Source organism: Syngnathus typhle, linkage group LG8 (genome assembly GCF_033458585.1).
Source record: "Syngnathus typhle isolate RoL2023-S1 ecotype Sweden linkage group LG8, RoL_Styp_1.0, whole genome shotgun sequence".
Lineage (NCBI taxonomy): Eukaryota > Metazoa > Chordata > Actinopteri > Syngnathiformes > Syngnathidae > Syngnathus > Syngnathus typhle.
The window spans coordinates 7700970-7722243 of NC_083745.1; the positions used below are offsets into that span (position 1 = coordinate 7700970).

The window sequence follows — 21274 nt, forward strand, 5'->3', positions numbered from 1 at the left end:
CAGGAGGCAAAACGTGTTCAGCACAATAAAAATGTTCCCACACAGGAAACACAATAACCACTGAAATAAAGCGACAATGAAAGTGACATGACCTGAAGCGCGTGAGTAACTAAACATAGACCAGAAGCAAATGGCTTTGGGTCATGAGGTCCTGCTAGAGAAAGTTCACCGTTTTCAAAACTGAGATTAAAGATTATGACCTAAAACATCATAAATCAACAGAGGACAAATGATAGCCATTATTTCAGCAGAAATGCCTTTTTGTGATTACAATCAACAATGAAAGTGATTGCTTCAGCACCTGGTTGCTAAAAAAAACATGTCTGACTTTGCGTAGGAGTTGGGGACGTTTCTCCTCCAGGGACCATTTTATTATTCAAAAGTCCTCCAGGGCCGTACTACACAAGACATGAACAAATATGACGACAATTAGCTTTACAGTGGTGTCCATTGGAATAAATCGAAAGGTAAACACTCCATTTCAGCACCAAATTGTGCTCGATCTGTTTGCGCGCCTCGCCCGTTCTTCGCAGAGGATAAATAATATAGTATGTCTGCAAGTAGTACCATATTGTTTGTTTTGTAGATTATTTGGCTTCCTTACACACAACAAAAAATTTTGTCTTTCCGCCTTTGCACAAGGTGGAGAAAAACATAAACAACGGAGAGAAAAGTGAGAAGATTGAAGAAGAGGAAATATGCTGCTATTAAAACTTCACAGATGAATCTCGTGTGTGTGTGTGTTGAAGGCTGAACTGGTGGCACATAGGAAGTCGTGTAGGAAACAACATAATGAAGGTTGGATCATCCCCCCCATCATCTCTTAACCACAAACTTTGTTGGAGGTAAAAATCAGCTTTTTTATTTGATCTCTTTGCTCATTTTTTTTCACACTTGGTGTATATAATATCGTATGTCTTGTGTTTAATTTACCTTGCCCACATCAGTCCCCGATGTCCGATCAAGTTGCTCTGTCTACTCTTGGCTCGCAAGCATGCTTCTTCTTTTATCACATCCAGAGCCGTTCCTTTACTTTGCCAATGCTCCTAATTTATCTGCATGTGTCTGCCGTGCATATAAAAACATGGAGCTCAATCTTTATTCTTTACTACACGTGTGCCTTAGAGGGTCACTTGATGCTCACAAACTCGGTGCGAGTCCGTTCTGTCGCTGAGCTTTTTATCCATATAAAACACAAGTAACCAAAGCCTGATGTATAGTTAGTCATGGACGTGCAGAACCAAAATCAAAAGCCAACATTTATTATAAAGCCCAATTACATCATTGCAGAAGAACTTCATTTATTCCTTCAAATCACTTGGTTTGTTTTTCTTGATTGTTCATGCTTCTCCACACCTGATATCTCGTAGCTGGAAACGCTTACAAGCATGGAATTAAACAAGATCGATCGCCACTTTGTTTATTTTGGTTCAGAAATTTCTGGCCTGCTCTCTCAACAGCAGAATTTTCAACAGACAAGGCGTAACCTTTGTGTACATACTCACATAGATTTAATCACTGGGTTTAATTAATACAAACCCCAAATAAATCATTTCATCTACAGAATGTAGAAAGGGTTAAGTATGTCTGGAGGGAGCAGTAAAGAATTGTTACGTACTCCATGTACGGTAACCTCTAGCTCCGTTTGCCCTTTCAATGGGGGGCATCTAATTTTGTTGAGTAAAAGTAGCAGAAGGCTGAAGCAGAGGGGCTCGCAATGAACAAAGCTGCATCCTAATTTATGACCTGCAGCACAGGGGGGCACAGTTGCACTTCCTTTACTATGAGAGGTCGCCGGCCAGGGCTCAACACCTTATGATCCTTTCCAAAACTAAATCAAGTATGTCAAACTGTGATCAGCTGAGACCCCATTTTAGGCAACACCCCTTCTTTGGGATCCCGAGCTTGCTTAACACACTGGAGGATTTCAGTTTAATACACATAATGCCGACTTGGCAAGAAATGTAGATTGGCTTCCTGTTCCCAGAACCTCCAGATCACGTCTCATTGCTCTTTGTCGTGAAGCAAGATGAGTTTTGAACTTGTGGCTTGACCTAAACTTCATCACCCAGCTGTCCTGATCGTTGATGCTTTTCACCTCTGCTACATTGTCCCAGCGCTGACGTATCTGTTATTAAAGTCCAAATCTTTTCATCCGTTACATCCGCGCTTAATAACTTATTTATCTGCTTCCTAAGCTTGGTGTACTTTGGTGAACCCAAGATGAGCAGTTCAGCGATATGCCACTTGATTCAGCTTCACACCAAATCCTGTTGTTGTTCTTCATCACAATGGTTCACTACCGGGACATGAAGAGTTGGTAGGTTACTCCCTGGTGAGCACAAGTGATTTGATAGCGCAGCATATTTTCCTAATGATTCTGCATATAAAACAATAGAAAATATCCAAGCGTTCTGTTTTTTTGTCATGTGCAAAATAAAAAGTCAGCTTGAGAATGTTTCTGTTTATGTTGAAATGAGTGGAAAGTCACATCTGAGCCAAGTCAGAGTAACATTTGGTAGAAGTTAATGTTTACAACTATAAATTGTGATTATACTCAAGTCTTAATGCTGTCACCAAGCTGAAACACATAAACAAATATAGGAATTGAATGGAGGACTGAAAATTTGTTTCAAATAGCAAATCACAGAAAATTAAAATAACATACAAAAATACCACTAAGGCCCTCGACACTCTTTACCAAGTATCACTTTTTTAAAAACGACTTAAATTAACAAATACTACCATCATGACCAACATTAAAATACATCTACTTAATACTGGAACCATAATTTCAATTTCCCATTCTGTCAAATGCGTTTGTTCCAACAATTTGACCTGCAAGTGACAGACATCATGTGTACATCACATGACAAGTTTGTGTAGAGGTTATTTCATCTGTTTATGATAATACAACTGTCTAAAATCACAAACAGATGCATTAAGCAGCTACTGATGAGAGGTTAGCCCATCCCTGTAATCACTATCAGGCCCTCAGAGAGACATTTTACTAACTGAGGCAGCAAAACACATGGGAGACATTAGCACTGCCAATGTGGTCTTACATGCATGTACTGTACAATGCCGCCCAAATGTGCAATGCTGTCATGTCGACGTGATGAAATCACACACGTGTTGACTTTTTCTACAGTCGACATCCTTCTTTCTTGTACCTTGGACCGCTCCCACATAAATGAATAAGCACTTTTTAATGTGAAAAATTGACTTGTCACTAAGTAGAACACCCAAAGTGGAGGACAATCTGTTCTGTCGCTGGTTGACTTCCAAAGTGTTCTGATTTCAAAGCAGTTTGCGCAAAGAAAATAATGTAAAGTGACAGAATTTGTTCCAGGCTCGGTCTTGCCATTCCTAAGTGTCTTTCTTTTTTTCTTTTGGAAAAGTTATCTACTGTCTGCGCCACTTTAATAAACTAAATCTAAGACATCTTGGGAGTGGTTACAGACCGATACTGTCACCTGGTGGCTTTTGATAGATAAACGGACATTCACCCATGTTCAATTTCTGCTTCTATGATTATCAGATTTTTTTCTTTGCGGTCTGGTACCGTTCTTCTTCGGCATCATGAAAGCTAAAAAAAGCCAAAGAAAAAGTCAAGCACGTTCAGTTATTTTTTTTTTATAAACTCAAGTTTTGTGGCACATCTTTTAAGAAAATTATACATATATATCATCCATTCTGTCTCGACAATCATAATCAGCCCATGATGAGGAAAAAAAATTATCAATCTAACAGCACTTATTTATTTAGTAAATTATACCATTTCAGACACAACAGATTGATCCATCTAATTAAGCTGTAGGAAATGGCTCGTTCTGGCAGTTAAAGGGTTTGCTGGGAAGAAAGTGGGTGTTCAAGGGAAAAAAAATCACTTGGGAAATCATTTCGTAACACCAGAGAAAACAAGTGTGAGGGAAGTTAAATGCCCGTTGGCGTTTAAGACAAAATATAGTGGAGGTAGTTTGCAGATAATTAGGTACACATTTACAATTGGGGATATGCACAAGTATAAATTCATGGATTTTGTAAAGGAAAAAGTACACAAAGTACTAAAATGCATCGGACAGATGAAGTTCGGATCATCTGCTTTGACCCTCGTAAAATAGATTCATAATGTAGCGTGACATCCAAAAATGGGAGACGCAAAGGCCCTTCAGGTTGAATTAAAAAAAAAAAAAAAAAAACTTCACAATGCTTTTGCCTTTCGTCAAAAATATATCCTGAAGGCATTGGTCATATTCCAAACTGTTGATGAAGGCCATATGAGCAAAACTACACACATGAGTTAAAACAAGGAACCGCCACTGATTAATTACTGCAAATACCACATAAAGTGTTGCATTCAATGCACATAAACGTTATGCGTATTTTGGAACCATTTCTCTGAGAAGCAAAAGTCAGCAGGCACTGAGGACATAAACCTGTTAGTGTTAAGTCTTTAAATCTTGCTCCATGTGTTATTCTACTGTCAGGCTGGAGAGGAGCGCAACACGGCAGCGCTAACACACCACACACCCTCTGGGAGGTGCACTCTACCCCCCTATGCCAAATAAATCTACAGTCGCCCAACATGGGTAGGGATTCATTACATGCACTCTTGTTCACACATAAAGGCACACATTAAAATGAAGATAGACAGTTTGGCAATACACTACTCCTGTGAGCGTTGTGCGGTCAATCAAAGGTGCTTCCCTGGTCATTACAAAACTTCAGTACCATGCTGTGCAAGTGGTAAATGTTCCAATTCGGGAAATGTTTTTTTATGTTTTGCCTGTATCACACTCAAATGCAAACACAACTTCAGTGATGTCTCATGTGATTCAGAGAGAACGGCTGTCATATGTTTGAGACAAATCAGTAAAGAATCTGTCATCTCTGAATAAATTATTTTGCAGAATTTTTCAAGAGAATTCAGAGTTCAAGCAAAGTGTGGAGAGTCTCTACAGTCGTGTGTGTAGTGGCCGTCAGGAATTTTACAAGATTCCTGAATAAACGGTTCATTTCAGGGCCACCCCACCACCACCACCACCACCACCACCTTGTCGACAATTAAGTTTTGATGCATGATGTTACAGTAGCTGCTATAGGTCTGTGTAGGTTTATCATTTTCATTACATTTCTTTTATCACTATAATAATACCAATAACTGTGATCACTTTGGTCACTGTCATTGTGATGTTTCATTTTCTTACCATTTCATTATTAGTACCCTTGTGAAGTTAAAATAACGCTTGTATAGTGCAGACTATTGAAAATGGGTTAAATATCAGAAGTTCTTTAATTCAAATAAAAATAATGTAGAATGGAATGTTGGCCAATGTACATAGATCATTCAACACTGCACAGCAAGATTTCTTGAGACTCTTCAGATGCCTTTGTTTAACAAATATAGGTTTAATGATTTGCCATCAAACCTACTGTTAAGCATTGGAGTATGATGCTGACCGCAAAAAGAGTTGGAATGGTGCACTCCATCTGTGTGCGATGGAGTGCAGGATCACTAGAAAGGTGATCACCATCATCCCAAAACAAACAAGTGGCTTGCAGAGCTACTGATTAAGCGGAATTGAGAAAACAAAACATTACAGGACCATTTGCACGAGGCTGAATTTCAGCATATTATTCTGCCGCTACAGACAATCCTGAGTGAGAACTTTTAGTGCTCATAATAGAATTTATATCTCAGACTGGGGAATCGGCTCACATTTCAACAAGACCATAAACTCAAGCAGCGTGCCAAGAAAATACAAGCACTGCTTTGGGAAAACACTGACAGTCCAGAAGCAAGATATTGACTTGACTCTGGAGATGTCTGAAAATGTACAAGCACTTACACTTGCCACTCATGTGTTTTCTGTGTACTTCAATGAAAACAATTCCAAATGTCTGGAAACCTTGAAAGCAAGTCTCTAAGATAACCACGGTACATAATATCATCTCTATCCCTTGGTTTAAAAATGCTGAATTGGGACAAAAGATGGAGGGCAAAACAGATGATAAGTTTACATTCCTCGCTGCATCTCGACCTTCGAGTCACAACTTTGTGAGCGTGTATCACCTTTTTTCACAACATGAGTGATTCATCAGACGTTTATTTTGACCCATTCTGACTCCTGTGTGGGTGGCTTTGTAAAAACAATGATCTAAAACAAAAACATGGTCTGCACATGAAGATCTTTCTGTGATAAAGCGAAAGCTCTTGCCAGAAAAAAAAGGGTTTTGCTTTATTTAGCGTGTCCAGCGTTTTCATAACATACTTTAAATCTTGCAACACTTTTCAACCCTAGATTGCTAAAAAGCCTGTTTCCTTTATACAACCCCCTAATGCAAAGCCGAGAAGATGTTTTAATTAAACGCGCAATTTATTATTGCAAAACCTTGGGAACAAACTTCCTGAGGCCCACAACTTCTTGGAACCATTCACGTTTATATCATCATTGAAATGTTGTCTTTTCAAAAGCTTCCCATTATACTAAAACGCTAGAAGTCATTTTCCTTCTGATTTGCTTGATTTCAAAGTTTTATTTTTTATTAGCAAATACCCTTTTTTTTGCTTTCATCTGTAGTTAAAAATATGGAATTTCCAGGTTTTAATTGCTTTTATATCACTAGTTGGGTCTTCAGAAGTTATGCATGCCCACCCATCAGGTTCTGAAAATGTGCCCATGAGAGGTAATACTGCATTATTACTTGTGTAACAGTGTGGCTCACTTAATTATTGCTGACTTGTATTTTCCCATGAAGGGGCACATTGAGGTCACACATCGACAAGCACTATTTTGGGCTCATGTCAAGAGTGGTCATATTTTCCACAAACAGAGATTCCATTACATGATTAAAATAAGAATCATAAAGACCTACTAAGTAAGAGTCATTTGTCTATTTTTTTAATAATCTCTCAGCCTTCTGTCAGTCAACTCCTAACCGAATTACAAAACAGTTTTATGGCGCCATCTGTCGGGCAAAAAAGAAAAAGCAAAATCCACAACGCCGGTAGAGGGCGCTCTTGCACAAGTCTAAGGTGACATGCCATTCCCCAGCACCAGAAAAAGCTTTTGCAGCACGCCGATGTTGTGTAACTGCACGTTTTGTAAGTACGGTAATTTTTGTCTCTTGCATGGCATATTTGCCGTCCGGTTATTTAAACATTCTTAGCAAGTTCGTCTCTTTTGCGGTACATTCTTTGTCAGTCGTTCCCTTGCACCCTTGGACAGCTGAGAAGTAGCGTAGCGTAGCCGGCCGGCTAGCCGAGCTCATGTAAACAATGGACTGGTGCGATCGTGACACGCATGCTACACTGCCAGGTTCGATTAAATTGCTGTTTTCATTTGGAAGAAGTGTATTTAACGTTTTGTGAGGCATGCGCTGATTACTGCATCGAAGAAGGGAAAACCATTGCATACGTGGACAGGTAGGCGTCAGATTGCTTGCTCACTAAGGTCTGTTACGTGTTTTGAAGCCTGATATCACAATAATGCTAGCAAAACCAGTAGCTGCGTTTTCAGAGCGTCATTAAAAGGTGGTAAATTGTCTGTCCATTGTAAGTTGTTGCAGCCACATCACCATGCCAGTAGATGGGCCAGAGGACCAGGCTCCCTCCTCCCACTCTGGTGGTCCAGCCAGTGCTGCCCTCACCAGGACAAACTCAGAGGAGAATGGAGGCTCAGCAGTTTTTTCTCAAGGCCCTGAGGCTGCGTCCCCCTGCACAGTTGTCAACGAAGCTGAGGAGAGCAATAGTGGTGAGAGCTCAAATCTTGCTCACTGAGAAATTTAGCATGGAGACTTGAGTAAAATTATTGATCGTGTTTCAAATTATCATCCACTGTTGCATTCAGGCTGTAAGAGGTCCGGAGCTTTGCTGCATATCGACCGTCAGCGCATCCAAGCAGCGTCTGCCAGCTCTGGGGCTGATGAGCTGCTCGGCCTTGGCGTGGCCGTCTATGACCAGGATGTTCTGGAGCAAGGCGTCCTGCAGCAGGTGGACGAGGCCATCCAGGAAGCCAGTCAGGCTGCTGCAAAAGCAGAGGCTGAGAAGGAGTATGAGTCGGTGCTGGATGATGTCAGGTAAAAAAAAAAAAACTCAAACACAAAATGGGACTGACACAAAAGAGCTCCTTGACTGAACGTTGTATCATCAGAATGCATTTTGCATAACGTTAGCTCTAAGTTAAAATGATATAATTCATGAACTGTCAATTTTATGAATATCATCTAATATTTTTTCCATCTGACTTTTAGGTCTGCAGTGGTATCTCTGAAGCACATCAATAAGATCATTGAGCAGCTATCCCCTTATGCTTCATCAAGTAAAGACATCAGTAGGAAGATTGAATCGGTCAAAAGGCAGAAAGAAAATAAGGTTAACTTCTTTCAATTAGATTTTCACTTGAATTTGACAGTGACCGTAATATTCAAAGGGGGTTCTGTTTGTGCGTGTGATTCAGGAGAAACAACTCAAGAAGGTCCGAGCCAAACAGAAGCGGCTTCAAGCTATTTTGGGAGGAGAAATTGCCCAAAGGTTTGAAGATGAGCTTTTGGCAGAAGATGCAGAGGACACAGGTAATGACAAGAAGTGCTGATTACTAAAAAAAAAAAAAAAAAACTCATTTATGAAAAAGAGAGAAAGAGGCTGGAGACGCTACCGTTTATATCCCAACCTCAAATTGTAACTTTGTCAAAACAAATTAATCATAAGCTGATAAAGTCATTACATATTGTGTATAATGAATATCTTTCAATATTAAGAAAAGCGTTGTATTGTGTTGTACCAGAGCCTGGTCCTTCCACACTGGGCAGCATGCTCATGCCAGCACAGGAAACCGAGTGGGAAGAGCTCATCCGGACAGGTCACATGACACCTTTCGGTACGAGAATCCCACAGAAGGAGGTGAAGAAGGAGCCGCGCAAACTCATGCTGGCCGAGAACTCGGCCTTCGATGAGTACCTGGCCGACCAGGCCAAGCTGGCGACTGAAAGGAAGAGAGCTCCTCATGTGAAGAAGAGGAGGAGTACTGCTCCACACCAGCAAGGATCCAAAGGAAGCGCTTCCTCTCCAAAGGACAAGAAGATGCGTAAGCGCATGCGAAAGCTCCAGATAACTGCTTTGAAAGCTCATCCCAAGGCAAGACAGAAATCTGAGCCACAAGCACCAAAGCTAAAGAAAAAACGTCAAACTGAAGGCGACGAGGTTGACAGCGACGGCTCCGAGTACCTGCCGAGCGACGAAGGCTTCGATCCCGAAAAAGAGGAACGAGACGCCATGGAGGAAGGCTTTGGGGAAGACGGTGATGAGGGCGACTACGAGTTGAAAGCTTACAAGAGGAAAAATAAAGCCAAGGGAAGGAGGCCGGTGAAGAAACAGCTGAGCGATGACCAGTATTCCCCCGAAAGTTCCGATGAAGAGAATGACGCCAAAAGTAAAGAGAAGAAATGCAAAGATGATGGCGATGTGGAATGTTATCGACAGCGGATAAGGTAAAACCGTCACTGCTATAAACACTTCCTGTCTCTTTTTCAGAGGTCAACCCGCTATCATGTATCATCATTGCAAAACTTCAACTCCATCTGACCCAAACACTGCAAATGGACGTCCAGTAAAAATGTTAGCCTTGCCTGTACAGTTGATGCAGATTTTAATGATGGTGATACCCAAATGGATTATTGCACTTTATATTATTTCCTGTGGCAACAATAAGCAGTGGTTCCCTGTTGTTCTGTTTAACAAAGTTTCTTCTGCAAGTCTCTTTAGGAAAGTGGACAATTGGCATGATTGAGTCTCTTTAGTTTATACGACATATGGACTGGCATCGTGAAAATGTGCTATTGTTGTCTGCATTAGTTAGTTGGTTTGTGCTGGCTGCACGGTGCCAGAATGGAGTTAATCCCAGATGAGATTGGCAGCTGTTTCTTGACGAAGCATATTCACTCCCTGCTCTTTTTCCCCTTCTCGATCTGCCCTAATTATCCTCCTGCATTTTTTTTTTTTTATAAGCGCACTCACTCCCTCTCATACTCAAATTAGGAGAAGAGCAGCTCTAATGAGATTTCATATTTATAGCTGCCAAATAAATTGTGTTGGCATGTGTCCTTTTTTTCCTGCGCCACACTGATTGGATGTCAGTTGAGCAGCACCGACACGGCATGGCCGGGCGAGGCCGACCTTGCGAGCGGTGATGTTATTAGGAGCAGTTTGTAGTCGGAAAGGTGGCAATGGAGTTGGTGCAGAGGGGGCAGAAAAGTGTAATTAACTCAACCAATGCTTAGTCTTGACTTAATTAGAGCGCGCGGTCTCACAGGCCCAGCTAAAGGAGCGGTTTTGTGGCAGGGTGACAGGACCAGGCCCAAATGAAGATGGATTCTTATCCCCTCCACCTCGCACCTTTCTGGGGAACTCGCACTACTAATTGTCTGTATCAATCTTCATTTGCTGCGTGACGACTCTGCCTCTAACTGCCTTTTTGCTGCAACACTATTAAACCTTTTTTCCTTTACATTTACTTCCTTTTTTTAGGGGGGGGGCGTTGAGCTTCCAAATCTTAAGGAACCACTTTTAACAGTTTCCTTCCATGCAACTTTTACGGGCTTTCCGTCCATTTATTAATTCTTAAAGACATTATGAATCTGTCTCAGCCACCTCATTATCGGGTTCAGACAGGATCCTTACTCACAAAGTCCCGCGTTTGTTTTCCGCTTCACCTATCTGTACTTTTTCCCGCTAGGAGCTGGAAGCGACAGCGTCTTCGAGAACGGGAGGAGAGGCGGGAAAGAGGTGAGGAGCTGACAGATGACAGCGATGCAGAGTTTGATGAAGGCTTCAAAGTTCCTGGTTTCCTGTGGAAGAAACTTTACAAGTGAGTTTTTTGTGGACCCTGCCCTGAATGGAGAATCACTGTCTACGAAATATTTGACTCATTAATGTACAAAACTCCAATTTAAAAGAGCAGCATCTGTCATGTGATGGCAAATTTGATTTGGATCTGATGCGGTTGCGCACATGTGCATTGCGGTGGTCAGGTACCAGCAGACGGGAGTGCGCTGGTTGTGGGAGCTCCACTGTCAGCAGGCAGGAGGCATCCTGGGAGACGAGATGGGTTTGGGCAAAACCATCCAGATCATCTGCTTCCTGGCTGGACTCAGCTACAGCAAACTGAGGACCCGAGGCTCCAACTACAGGTGCACGTGCACACACAAAGCTTGGCCTGAGACTCGCTGTCTGTATGGTATGAATATTTGATCAGGAGGATTTCTGCTTGAGTGTGCTCGACTGAATTATTTAACGTGTTTCAATTATCGGACTCTTGACTTTGGTCCTGCAGACATCAGAGAATACACTGACACCGTTTGAGTGAGCCTTTTCATGAACACTTAAGAGGAATCTCGGAGTCATGAAATGGCTAGGCAGCGGGAGCGGGGCCATAAATCAAATGTATAATACATGGCGCAGGGGTGGTGATAATCTGGTTTTACTGCACAAATAACCGTTGCGCATTTGGTAGGCGGAGCTTCCCCGTTGGTCAATATTCTGTCTGCTGTAGAAGTCCACAAATTGATTGCTTGCAAACTCAATTATGGTCCAATATCAATAGCTTCCACTGATGCTGAGGTTCATAGCAGGCCATTAGTGCATTTTCGAGGGGAGGGTGTGCATGTATGTTTTCTGTAGATTTTCACCAGAGCAAAATTTGTAAAGTGATCATTTAAGTAAGCATTCTGTGGCCACCTCGACTTTCTGCCTTACGCAAGCACTTTTCTCCTACTCGCTGGGAATTGCCTTTTATTTAGTTTAATTTGGTTTAGGAATTATGACTTTAATTTGCCAATGAAATTTGCTGATATTTGCTGCAGTCGTAAAGTCTTTGTCCCCACCCTGGTGACACGTACATTTACCTGCAGGTATGCTGGCCTGGGCCCCACCGTCATCGTGTGTCCCGCTACCGTCATGCACCAGTGGGTCAAGGAGTTCCACACCTGGTGGCCACCTTTTAGAGTCGCTGTCCTGCATGAAACGGGATCTTTCAGCAGCAACAAGGTATGTTTTCTTCCTTTGTTTGTACTTTTATGGAGGTTTTCGAGGTCCTCCTGTGTGAGCTATAAAGTTTTCAATGGAGTCTTTTTCCTCTGGGGGGCACTAGAGCACTATTAGTTCCTGAAACCACACAGAAAGAGAGATGCTCTTTTGTTCGACGTTTATTTTTTTTGGGCTGTTGTAGGAAAAGCTGATTCCAGAGATAGCATCATGTCACGGCATCCTGATCACCTCATACTCAGCAGTGAGGAGCTTGCAGGACATCCTGCAACGCTACGACTGGCACTACGTCATCCTGGATGAGGGCCACAAGATCAGAAATCCAAATGCCGGAATCACCACAGCCTGCAAACAGGTGGAGTGTGTCGCGCTGACAGACGTGTCGCTAATTGAAACTTGCTTGTTGGCAGTTTTTGCTAAATCGAAAGTCTGCCGTATTTTTAGTATAATCTGCACACCGTGGATTCTTTCATTTAAATTTTATCTCTCTTTTTCTCTCAAGTTCCGCACCCCCCATCGATTCATCCTGTCCGGCTCGCCCATGCAGAACAATTTAAAGGAGCTCTGGTCTCTCTTTGATTTTGTCTTTCCTGGGAAATTGGGCACTTTACCCGTCTTCATGGAGCAGTTCTCTGTGCCCATCACCATGGGAGGATACAGCAATGCCTCACCTGTCCAGGTACACATAGGCCTGACTCCCAGCATTTTGTGAGCAGATGGGTTTCATGACGTAATGTAATTCCAAAGACCAGAAATTGTATTATAAGTAAAATAAAATTATTAGATGGTGTATATGGACGGCAGTGGTGATAGCTCTGCACGTATTTTTAGTTTTAGTTGCTTTTGTGCATAAGCACATTTGTGTGAGAGACAGACAGAGAAGCAAGAGTGGAGAACTAAATTGTATCCCGTTGTCATTAGTGTCCACTCGTTAATAACCCACTGACTGAATGGATTTAATTATTTAAGATGGCTATCGATGCTTCTTCCGCTGTCGATAATAAAAACCTTTACTAATTATTAATGTTATTAAATGGTCAGAGAAAGCTACGCTCGGCTACTCGTCCTCGTCTTGAAATTTTCAGAGCGCGTGGGTTGTGTGTGCGGGTAAGAGTACATGTGCATAAAAGTACATAAAAACATATGGGGCAGGTGGGGCCATGTCTACATGTGGATGTGGGATCCATTACTGAAGCTCGCCTTTACACCCCCATGTGAACCCTCAACATCATCTGCCGCCTTCTCTCACTTCGCCTCCACTCCGGCCAAAATCCTCGCCGTATTATTGCCCCCTCCCGCTGTGACGGGCGGTCTTTTTGATCCCTCTGCGTACCCCCTGTCAGTTAATGTGTAAAAAGCTAACTGGCCTCTAGCATAAGGTGAAGAAAGCCACTTTAGTGGTGTGGGGGAGGGTCTCCAGTTGTGTCCCCCGAGACAGACAGCACTCTGCTCAGTGGTCAATAGCTCGGCGAGCTCGGAGGAGGTGATGGGTGGGGCTAGGGGGGGGGGGGTTGGGATGACAATCCTGCCTCCAGGAAACAACCATGCTGACAGGTGTTACTGCTCTTTCTTAGCTGCCTGTCTGGTCAGTCTTTAATGAGCCGGGTCAACTTGTTTGCCTTCAGGTCCAGACGGCGTTCAAGTGTGCATGCGTGCTGAGAGACACCATCAATCCTTACCTCCTTCGAAGAATGAAGGCTGACGTCAAGGACAACCTTGCCTTACCTGACAAAAACGAGCAGGTATTTCACATCCCACAAAACAATCTTATTGTTATTTTAATACACTTGATGATTGAAAAAGTAAAGTTGAGGAACCTACCAAACCTGGTGAGCTTAAGTATAGAACTTTCTCTATTTGCTAGTAGTTGGTCATTCTCAGGGAACGTTTTATTAATTATTCCCTGACTTTGCATGGCCTTTCCAGGTGAAGCCAGCTAATAAAGTCCTGCTAAAGTAAAAGGAGCAAGTATTCATTATGGTGGCCCAGTCTCTGGTCTGTCCTTGAGTCTGATGCCGCTTGACTCCTCAGTTCACTTCAGCTCATTAAGTCCATCCCCAGGGACGCCGATGGCTTCAAAACACGATTGTACCCCTGTAATTTCTCCCCTCGCATGTGCCACTTCAGCAAGGTGCTTTAAAGAGGACGATCACCACTCATTACACTCGCTCACAACTTCTCCCCTCGATCTCCGTAGGTTTTATTTTGCAGGTTAACGCAGGAGCAGCGGCAGGTTTATCAGAGCTTCTTAGACTCCAAAGAGGTCTACCAGATACTCAACGGGGACATGCAGGTGAACAGAGTAACCCAACAGACTTTATGCGTCGGCTCTATTTGATGCACGTTGCATTAAAAAGACAAGGGGGCGCACTTGCGGTCGGCAAAATGACTTCCAGGAACACAACAAGCCTTATTCATTATTTAACCCGCTGGACTAATGAATTTAGTTCATCACTTAAAGCCATATCCGTGATTATTTTTTTTTTTTTTAAGGTTAGAGACTCGGGATGAAATGATTCTTTTTGTAAACATACATTTTGGTCAGCTCCATAACAAGCTTACTTTAGTCGTCTTTAAAGATGTGGAGGTTGTGCAGATGCTGTTCTCACATTAGCTGGACCCTTGAGAGAATCTCAACCCATTTATCACCACTAACCAAATGGACGTGGTTGGAGAGCCGAGGGTGACCACAGCAGATTGCACGCACACACATATTCAGTGGTCATTCCCGAGTCCATTAACCACCATTACTAATGCAGTGACCGCTGTGCCTTCATCAAAAAACATGGCCCTAATTGTCCGTAAATAAGTTATGCAACTCATCCCTCTATGCGTTTATCTGTTTAAAGGAACAGCACCGTGAAGATGACGACAATGAAGACACCAATTTTTCATTATTTAACATCTTTCACAAGATTCAATGAGCTTTCAATGGTGCCAATGAAAGAGATAAACAAACTAATCCAAGTGCTTAAAAATTAAGATAAACATAAATTCTTAAATCAAATTTCTCGTAGGTCGTCCCTCTAATAGACACCAAGCTCCAATTAGTTGCTAGTCCGCTTAAGACAGATAAATGCCTTCCTGTTTCCATCAGGAAAAAATATAATATATAATAACTAATAAGTGTAATTACCTCAGATCATTGTTTGCTTATTCACAAGTTGATATTAAATAGTTTTATGCTCAGCCCATTAGCCCTCTCTTGCTAACGGAACAGAAATATCAAAACACGTAAATTATCTCTCAGATGAATTAAGATGGCGATACACTTGTGTGTGTGTGTGTGTCCATGTTTTATGTTCCAGAATGGACAACAGCATGATAGAATATTGTTGGTTCTCTTCAGGTTTTCTCAGGCTTGATAGCACTGCGTAAGCTGTGCAACCACCCGGACCTTTTCTCTGGCGGCCCGCGGTTGCTGAGGGGGATCCCTGAGGAGGCGCTGACAGAAGAGGAGCACTTCGGCTATTGGAAGCGCTCGGGCAAACTGATCGTGGTGGACTCTCTGTTGCGTTTGTGGTTTAAGCAGGGTCACAGAGTCCTGCTCTTCTCGCAGTCGCGGCAGGTGATCACCTTTTTTTTTTATATATGTAGTATATATATTTAAAACAAGTGTACACAATTTGACACCATTTGTCTCCTTGGGCAATGAATGTGGTTGTAGAATTTATGAGAGTGCGAATGAGAGGAAGAATGTGAGGCATCTGTTGTCATAGTCGATACCAATGAGATTAGACCTCAGACGGAACCTGAGAACCTCCCTGTCGGTATCTGTGTCCATGTAATATTAATCTGCTTTAATCCTTTTAGGGATAATCCACCCCACCCCCTTCTCCTCCCTCCTATCTTTCACACGCTCAACTCACTCGCTCTTCTCGTGCAGATGTTGGACATCTTGGAAGTGTTTGTGACACAGAACCACTACACGTACCTGAAAATGGACGGCACGACCACCATAGCTTCCAGACAGCCGCTTATCGCCCGCTTCAACGAGGTACGCATTACTCATCCCTAATGGCTTCCAGTGTTTTCTATGAAAATCCCCTCCTGAGGGACAAAAATGCTTCCGAGGATCCGTGCTCACCCTGAGGTGGAGACACTAATTGATGGCAAGCTGTTGTTCATCTGGATGCTCTTTACTGCTCAACTCCACATACGTGAATACATTTGTTGCGCAAACTGTTTTATAGCCATTTGTCCTCTGTCAAATTGCTTCACTATTAGTGGCCAATGAGTGTCAAGTTGGTTGCTATTTTGAAAGAAGATATCTGAAATGTGTATATTACATTTAATATGATTTTTATTTTTACTTTGTCTTCCCAGGACAAGTCTATATTTGTCTTCTTGTTGACAACTAGAGTGGGAGGTCTGGGAGTCAATTTGACTGGAGCCAATAGAGTCATCATCTATGACCCAGACTGGAACCCGAGTACTGACACTCAGGTTTGTCACTGTCTCAGTGTAAATACAAACATAGTAGAACTTTATAGGTGAATGGGTCATTACCTCAATCCACCTCTGAAGTTATGAAATTTAAATTCAATGTCATCCCAACATTGGATTAAATTTCCACTCTTTGCCAATTCTTTGGCTTTTTTTTTTTGGAGATACTTATTTCAAAATAATAATTTGAGAATACATTAAAAGTGGAAAAATATACACTCTTAAGTTACTAAATTGTTTGTTTATTATTTTACTATCTCTTGACAAAACTTTGAACTATTAAACCCACACAAATAGAAAAATGATCCAGTTTTGTCAATCAAATCGACTAAGTGTGCATGTTTGTGCGCTCCACAACAGGCGAGGGAGCGGGCCTGGAGAATTGGTCAAAAGCAGCAGGTAACCGTCTACAGGCTCCTCACTGCAGGCACCATTGAAGAAAAAATATACCACAGGTTAGACACTGCCATCGTTATCGAGATGACTTAGTTGTAGTTTTGGATTTGTGCAATCGAACACACTCAAATCTAACATTTCTCTGTGTGTACCATCCAGACAAATTTTCAAACAGTTTCTGACCAACCGTGTCCTGAAGGACCCCAAACAACGCCGTTTCTTCAAGTCTAATGACATCTTTGAACTTTTCACATTAGCTGACCCAGATGAAAAGCAGGGCACAGAGACCAGTGCAATATTTGCCGGTATGCATTATTTTGTGGTAAGCCACCTAAGGGACACACTTCCTCAACACATTTTCTCCCCTGCATTTCTTTCAGGTACCGGCTCTGATGTCAAGGCACCTAAAAAAACGGAAAGAATGCACCATAGTAAACGCTCCAAATCCCATCAGATTGAAATAAATCCAAATCATAGACATTCCTTATTAAACAGTTCTGAATCTGCCTGTCAAGGATTATCTCAGGGTCCAGTAAATGGTATAGTAGGTGCTCAAAACAAGCCAAATGGCATGGATGCAGATCCGCATTTATCATGTGGCAAACTAAAGAACGGCACGGGCCTGAAGCGCAGGGAGAAGAGGAAACACTGCGACTCCAGCAAAATGGAAAGGCATAAAAGTAAGAAGCATAAACGTGAAAAAGACGCTCGCTTCGAGGGCCAACGCATCTCGCACTTAGTGAAGAAGAGAGAGTACAAGAGGACGGAGGCTGAAGATCAGAAAAAATCTGACGATTACGTCTTGTCTAAGCTCTTCAAAAAATCCGGTACAAACTTTATTGGACAAGTCTCTGCCTGTTTCGTGCAAAGGTTTATTAGGGTTTTGTCGTCTCAGGAATCCACAGCGTGATGCAGCACGACGCCATCATCGAGTCCTCAAATCCAGACTACGTCCTGGTGGAGGCCGAAGCCGACAAAGTGGCCAAAGATGCCCTTAAGGCCCTCAAAGTGTCTCGCCAGCATTGTAGGCTGGCCCTCAGTCGAAACCCCCCGCCGCCCGCTCGGTACGGACCCTCAATGGCCTTCACACGTTTGCTCGTTACGACCTACTCAGCTCACTTTGCTTTCCCGCCTTCGCTCTGCAGGAAACGCTTCGGACAAAAGAAGAATTCTCTCCTGGTCGGACCATCTGTGCCCACGCTCCCCAATTTGAACAAATGCAAGGTAACTGCAGTGTTTTTAATAGGGTCATATTTTGGGTCCAGATTATTGTACCTTTAGGCCGGCATTGAATCTTAAGACCTACGTAAGACCTGTTTTGAAGGGTGATGTCAGATGTCAAACTAAATCGTCAAATTCAATAATTTCCACTTTAGTAGGGGTTTATTGTATTTTACAATGTCAATGTGCGTGTTTCTCTGTTAGGATGCTGCTATTGTAACAAAGACAAACTTAAAGAAGCCAGATGCAGGGGCTCATTTCAGCGGGGAGGTAGCCGAAATTGACTCTAGCGCAACCCCTCTGTCCTCGTCTGCCCTCCTGGCCCGCATGAGAGACCGCAACCACCTCAGCCTTCCCTCCATCAGACAAAGAGAAGAAGAAGATGATGCTGAAGAGGACGGTGCCGGCACCTCACAGTCCGCGCCGAGCACAGAGCACGACGAGCTGCTGACGGACCTGCGCAACTTTGTGGCCTTCCAGGGACAAGTGGACGGGCAGGCCAGTACACAGGAAGTGCTGGAGTACTTCAAACCCAGACTGAGCGTCAAGCAGGCGCCTGTCTTTCGAGAACTGCTCAGGAGCATCTGCGACTTCCAGCGAAGGTCTGGGCAAGAGGGCCTGTGGAGGCTCAAGGAGAACTTTCGCTGAAAGTCCAGACAACCGCAACCTCCTCAGATATTACCGTACTGTGGAACTTCTAAAGGTCAACATAGTGTACTTTTGTATTGTCTTTTCTTAACTGTCATACCTCAACGTCATTCACTTGTTTATCACAGACTTTTTCTATGGAATTTGGAATGCAACAAACAAGTAAGACATAATCTCAGACAATTGTTTTTGACTCCGGTGCTTGTTTGTGGTAATTCTTTCTTTTATTTATCTGGTGGTTTCTACTTGAATTTATACTTTTGATACAGTCTGTTTACTCATCTGCACTGCAGTCATTACCTCAGATTTTCTGGATATTGGTGAAAATATGCTATTTGAGTCAAGTGTCAAAATTTTGTAAAAAAATGGAGTGTGCAATAATAAGACTTTTAAATAAGATCTCTTAATTTGCTCATGGTTTGCATATATACGCCTAAATATTGCTTCCAATATATCTACTGCAATTTCACATTGGATTGCTGGTTTGAAATTTACTTTTAATATTATTTTTAAATAAACAGTTATGTTGAAACATGTCTGGTGTTTTATTCTTTGTTTTTATAATCGCCAATTAAAACATAAAAATCAGACATTTGGTTAACTGCTTTATATGACAATATGTGTATATGTATATGTACTGCAATTTCATATTAGATTGCTAGTTTGAAATTTACTTTTATTATTATTTTAATAAACATTAAAAGCCTGTTAAAACTTGTCTGGTGTTTTATTCCTTGTTTTTATTTTTTTGGGCATGAAAACAAGAATCTGACATTTGGTTAACTGCTTTATATGACAATATGTATGAGTTTTACGTTGTGTAATATGTGTTGGTGTCCCCCCAAATAAAGAGCAAGTAGTCAAATACACATTCTTGACACATACAAAAAATGCATAGTTATTAGGTACACCTGAAAATGGTGGTGTACCTAATGCAGTGTCTGTTGACGTCACTGATCAACCAGCCGATCGGGAGGTGGGGGTGAGGGTGGGTGCTGCACTTTCAATTCAGCTTTAGCCATGATTTTTCCCTAATGAACTGGCCTGTTTTTAGGTACGCCTGAAAATGGTGGCGTACCTAAAGGAGTGTCCATGTGACGTCACAGATCAATCAGCCAATCAGAAAGTGGGGGTGAGGGCGGGTGTGGCACTTTTCATTTTCAGTTCATTTTTGGCCAGGATTTTTCCCTAATGAACTGGCCTGTTATTAGGTACACGTGAAAATGGCGGTGTACCTAATGGAGTGTCCAAGTGACGTCACGGATCAAACAGCCAATCAGAAAGTGGGGGTGAGGGCGGGTGTGGCACTTTTCACTTTCAGTTAAGTTTTGGCCATGATTTTTCCCTAATGAACTGGCCTGTTATTAGGTACACGTGAAAATGGCGGTGTACCTAATGGAGTGTCCAAGGGACGTCACGGATCAAACAGCCAATCAGAAAGTGGGGGTGAGGCACTTTTCACTTAAACCAGGGGGGCCGACCTCCAGTCCTCGAAGGGCAGCGTTCCAACATGTTTTCCAAGTGACCCTCGTTAAGCGCACCTGCGTGAAACGTTTTAGCTCCTTTCACGTTCTGCGGGAGCTAAAAGTTTTCACGCAGGTGCACTTAACGAGGGAATCACACAGACACTCCATTAGGTACACCCCCATTTTCAAGTGTACCCAATAACAGGCCACTCTATTAGGGAAATATCATGGTCAAAGGTCACAGGTGTCAAGCTCTAGTCCTCTGGGCCGCGTTCCAATATGTTTTCCAAGTGACCCCTCGTTAAGCGCACCTGCGTGAAAAGTTTTAGCTCCTTTCACGTTCTGCAGGAGCTAAAACTTTTCACGCAGGTGCACTTAACGAGGGAATCACACAGACACTCCATTAGGTACACCGCCATTTTCAAGTGTACCCAATAACAGGCCACTCTATTAGGGAAATATCATGGTCAAAGGTCACAGGTGTCAAGTTCTAGTCCTCGGGGCCGCGTTCCAATATGTTTTCCAAGTGAGCCTCGTTAAGCGCACCTGCGTGAAAAGTTTTAGCTCCTTTCACGTTCTGCAGGAGCTAAAACTTTTCACGCAGGTGCACTTAACGAGGGAATCACACAGACACTCCATTAGGTACACCGCCATTTTTAAGTGTATCCAATAACAGGCCACTTTATTAGGGAAATATCATGGTCAAAGGTCACAGGTGTCAAGTTCTAGTCCTCGGGGCCGCGTTCCAATATGTTTTCCAAGTGAGCCTCGTTAAGCGCACCTGCGTGAAAAGTTTTAGCTCCTTTCACGTTCTGCAGGAGCTAAAACTTTTCACGCAGGTGCACTTAACGAGGGAATCACACAGACACTCCATTAGGTACACCGCCATTTTTAAGTGTATCCAATAACAGGCCACTTTATTAGGGAAATATCATGGTCAAAGGTCACAGGAGTCAAGCTCTAGTCCTCGGGGACGCGTTCCAATATGTTTCCAAAGCGTCCGTTGGTTTGCTCCGCCAACTTGGGGGCGGGGCCACTTGATGTATTTACACAT

At 42.7% G+C, this 21274-nt stretch overlaps 1 protein-coding gene across 3 annotated transcripts; it reads left to right on the forward strand.

Moving 5' to 3' along the window:
- Positions 1-7023: 7023 nt before the first annotated feature.
- ercc6 (excision repair cross-complementation group 6) lies at positions 7024-19286 on the forward strand. 3 transcript variants are annotated; one of them, XM_061285593.1, is made up of 22 exons: positions 7024-7108; positions 7564-7757; positions 7854-8082; positions 8257-8377; positions 8463-8577; positions 8790-9492; positions 10737-10868; positions 11032-11190; positions 11911-12046; positions 12228-12398; positions 12546-12722; positions 13669-13785; positions 14241-14336; positions 15393-15611; positions 15930-16040; positions 16370-16489; positions 16850-16944; positions 17045-17190; positions 17266-17712; positions 17781-17949; positions 18031-18109; positions 18311-19286. In XM_061285593.1, exons 2-22 carry the CDS (start codon positions 7583-7585, stop codon positions 18752-18754), a joined length of 4161 nt encoding a protein of 1386 aa, XP_061141577.1. In that variant the 5' UTR covers positions 7024-7108; positions 7564-7582; the 3' UTR covers positions 18755-19286. The 3 variants fall into 3 exon arrangements, with proteins under 3 accessions (XP_061141577.1, XP_061141576.1, XP_061141578.1); XM_061285592.1 differs by having other exon boundaries at positions 7046-7429; XM_061285594.1 differs by having other exon boundaries at positions 7046-7322.
- Positions 19287-21274: the final 1988 nt, after the last annotated feature.